The sequence below is a fragment of the Lactuca saligna genome, chromosome 3 (genome assembly GCF_052625555.1).
Source record: "Lactuca saligna cultivar CGN05327 chromosome 3, ASM5262555v1, whole genome shotgun sequence".
Classification (NCBI taxonomy): domain Eukaryota; kingdom Viridiplantae; phylum Streptophyta; class Magnoliopsida; order Asterales; family Asteraceae; genus Lactuca; species Lactuca saligna.
Window position 1 is genome coordinate 30,066,360 of NC_136419.1, and position 2,621 is coordinate 30,068,980.

The 2,621-nt window shown below is 31.3% G+C and overlaps 1 protein-coding gene across 1 annotated transcript; it reads right to left on the reverse strand.

The window, feature by feature from the left end:
* Positions 1-1,081: 1,081 nt before the first annotated feature.
* Positions 1,082-2,313, reverse strand: LOC145034954 (GRAM domain family protein). The gene is made up of 3 exons (XM_078983529.1): positions 1,948-2,313; positions 1,592-1,869; positions 1,082-1,509 (listed from the first exon to the last, which is right to left on the reverse strand). Exons 1-3 carry the CDS (start codon positions 2,246-2,248, stop codon positions 1,306-1,308), a joined length of 783 nt encoding a protein of 260 aa, XP_078839655.1. The 5' UTR covers positions 2,249-2,313; the 3' UTR covers positions 1,082-1,305.
* Positions 2,314-2,621: the final 308 nt, after the last annotated feature.

Here is a 2,621-nt window from a genome sequence, read left to right on the forward strand (position 1 = left end):
CCTAACTTGATTTCCTTTGAAATTGTTCGAAATTTCAGTATTGTCTTCTTCTTATATCACATCTTTTTGCCGAACACCTCATAAACTATATATATTATTGTTGAAAATGAAAATTATGTAAGACAAAAATAAATATGAAATTTATAAAAATCTTAGAAGTAAATCAATTAAAAGCTGAATTATAAGAACATTGGACAATTACAATGTATATGTGTGATGCAAAAAAGTATAAAATAGTTAGTTTGAGTATCTAAGCTTATATACCCTTAATGATATATATATATATATATATATATATATATATATATATATATATATATACATAAATTTTGAAATAAAATAATAATGTATTAATATTAAATAAAAGCATTTATTCTTTAACATATGAGTTTTTATGGGTTTATGACTATTTTATATATATATATATATATATATATATATATATATATATATATATATATATTGAAATAAAATAATAATGTATTAATATTAAATAAAAGCATTTATTCTTTAACATATGAGTTTTTATGGGTTTATGACTATTTTTTTAATCATGTGTTTATTTAATCTTTTATATTATTATATTAACCAATGAAATTGCTAAATCAAATTTGTTGACGAAGTGAAATGATATCTCCAAATATTACATTTATAATCTTTTTTATTTACTAAATGTTGGGCATTAACACACCCAAATTCTTCGTAGACCCAAATTCTTCGTAGGGGTATAATCGCACAAAATTATTGTTGTCGTTTTTTTTTGTTATGGATAAAATAAAAAAATTACTGATGAAAATTTATTTTGAATTTTAATTTTTATAATACTATTTATATTATTATATTATAAAAATAAAATTTCTATTGTTTTTAATCTTAATAAAAAATAAATTTAAAATTATTAATATTAATAAAATTAGTGATAAACATATAATTATTAAATAATAAAGTATTATTGATTTTGTTATAAAGAAATAATGATAAAATTAGTCAAAATAAAATAATAATTATATTGTAATTATAACCTAAAAATAAAATAATAATTATATTATAATTATAACCTAAAAAGTAACACAAATGCAAATGATAATTAAAATCCAAAAGTATTTATAGATAGAATCAATTTCTAAAATCGACAAAAACGATTTCTATAACTACTGAAAATCTAAATTGACATCTAAAATACACACGGAAATAAATACAGCCGTAATTAGATACGAACAAACCAGAAGATAATACAAACAAATTTCCGGCGATCTACATATAGTCTTATACATCGAACAACAAGAATCTCAAAACCGCATCAAGTTAGACATCACCAGCTACTGCCGCTCTTCCAATGAATTCCGATAAGCTGTTGATAAGATGCATCGAAGCTTTCTCATAGTTCACAAATCCCATGAACCAGAAATCATGACCATCAACCGTAACTATCTGTATGTATCTCTCCGACGATTTCTCCCTCATCGTCACCGGATTCACAGCTCCAAGATTCCCCAATGGTATAATAACCTGTTTGATTAAGAATTAGAAACATAATCGAACTACAAACCCCGTATTCAATTGGTATTCAAGAAGGGATTCTTTTTAATACCTTGTAGTAGCTCCAGGTTTCTTGACCGGAAGGTGCCGTGAAGCACAACGGCCGATCGCTGCAAAAGGCGATACGAGCAGTGGATAGATAGATCGTTCCGGCTACAGGGCCGGTGGATGTTGAAAGATAACATGCGAAAGTTTTCTTCAGCTTCTCGTTTGGATCAGAAGGTGAGAAGATCTGTTTAAACATAGACTCGAATCCACCCTCTGTGATTGCCTTCGCCGTTAAGTTGACTTTACCCCACGCTGCTCCGGTCACCGACGGCCCTGTTTTCACTGCAATCAAATCTCATTAATCAGTAAAGTTGATTTCGTTTATTTAAAGGGAAAAAAGAAGAAGATGAGAATGTGTACAGTTGTGCCAGATGTTGCGGGAGATGGTGTCTGCCTTGGTGGCCCATGAATTGAAGAAGTGGATGACAGGCTCTAATGGGTTGCTGGTGGGTTTGTCGACGGGAGAGTAAATCAGATACGGCGATGGTTGGTGGTGGAACTGCTGGTGCTCGGCGGCGTTCCATGAGGCGGCTTTTTGATTGTCAGGGTGTTCAGATGGGTTCGCCGGCTGTCCCATGACATGGGTTCCCCATTTCTCTGTATCCTCTGATGAAGATGGTGGTGGTGTTGCTTTTGGAGGAGATGATGATCCTGCTGCCATGATTGAATCTTGAACTAAATTAGTTTTTATGTTTGATGATTGAACTGATTGAAATTTATATATGAAACAAGAACGCGTCGAAGTTATCTTTTTGATTAAGGTTCAGAAAAGAGATGGCGGTTTGGTTGTTTCTAGAAAAATGGCACAGCGCAGTCCTTGGATTTGCGCCACGTCACAATTATCAACTCTTTCAAACTACAGTCTTCAAGACCCAAACCAAAACCTAATCAATTCCAATAGGGTACCAATGATCGCTCGTGGGCATGTCAGCAGGCGTGTTTGGTTCCTATTTAAAAAAATTCACTTGAACCGTCCCTGAATTTCTTTTTTCTTGCACGCTTAGTCCCTATTGATATGAAATGACTATTTTACC

Coding starts and splice junctions, on each gene's coding strand:
- LOC145034954 (XM_078983529.1), bottom strand. CDS start 2,248: ATGGCAGCAGGATCATCATCTCCTCCAAAAGCAACACCACCACCATCT. Junction 1,870..1,947: donor CCGCAACATCTGGCACAACT/GTACACATTCTC, acceptor ATTTGATTGCAG/TGAAAACAGGGCCGTCGGTG. Junction 1,510..1,591: donor AAACCTGGAGCTACTACAAG/GTATTAAAAAGA, acceptor TTAATCAAACAG/GTTATTATACCATTGGGGAA.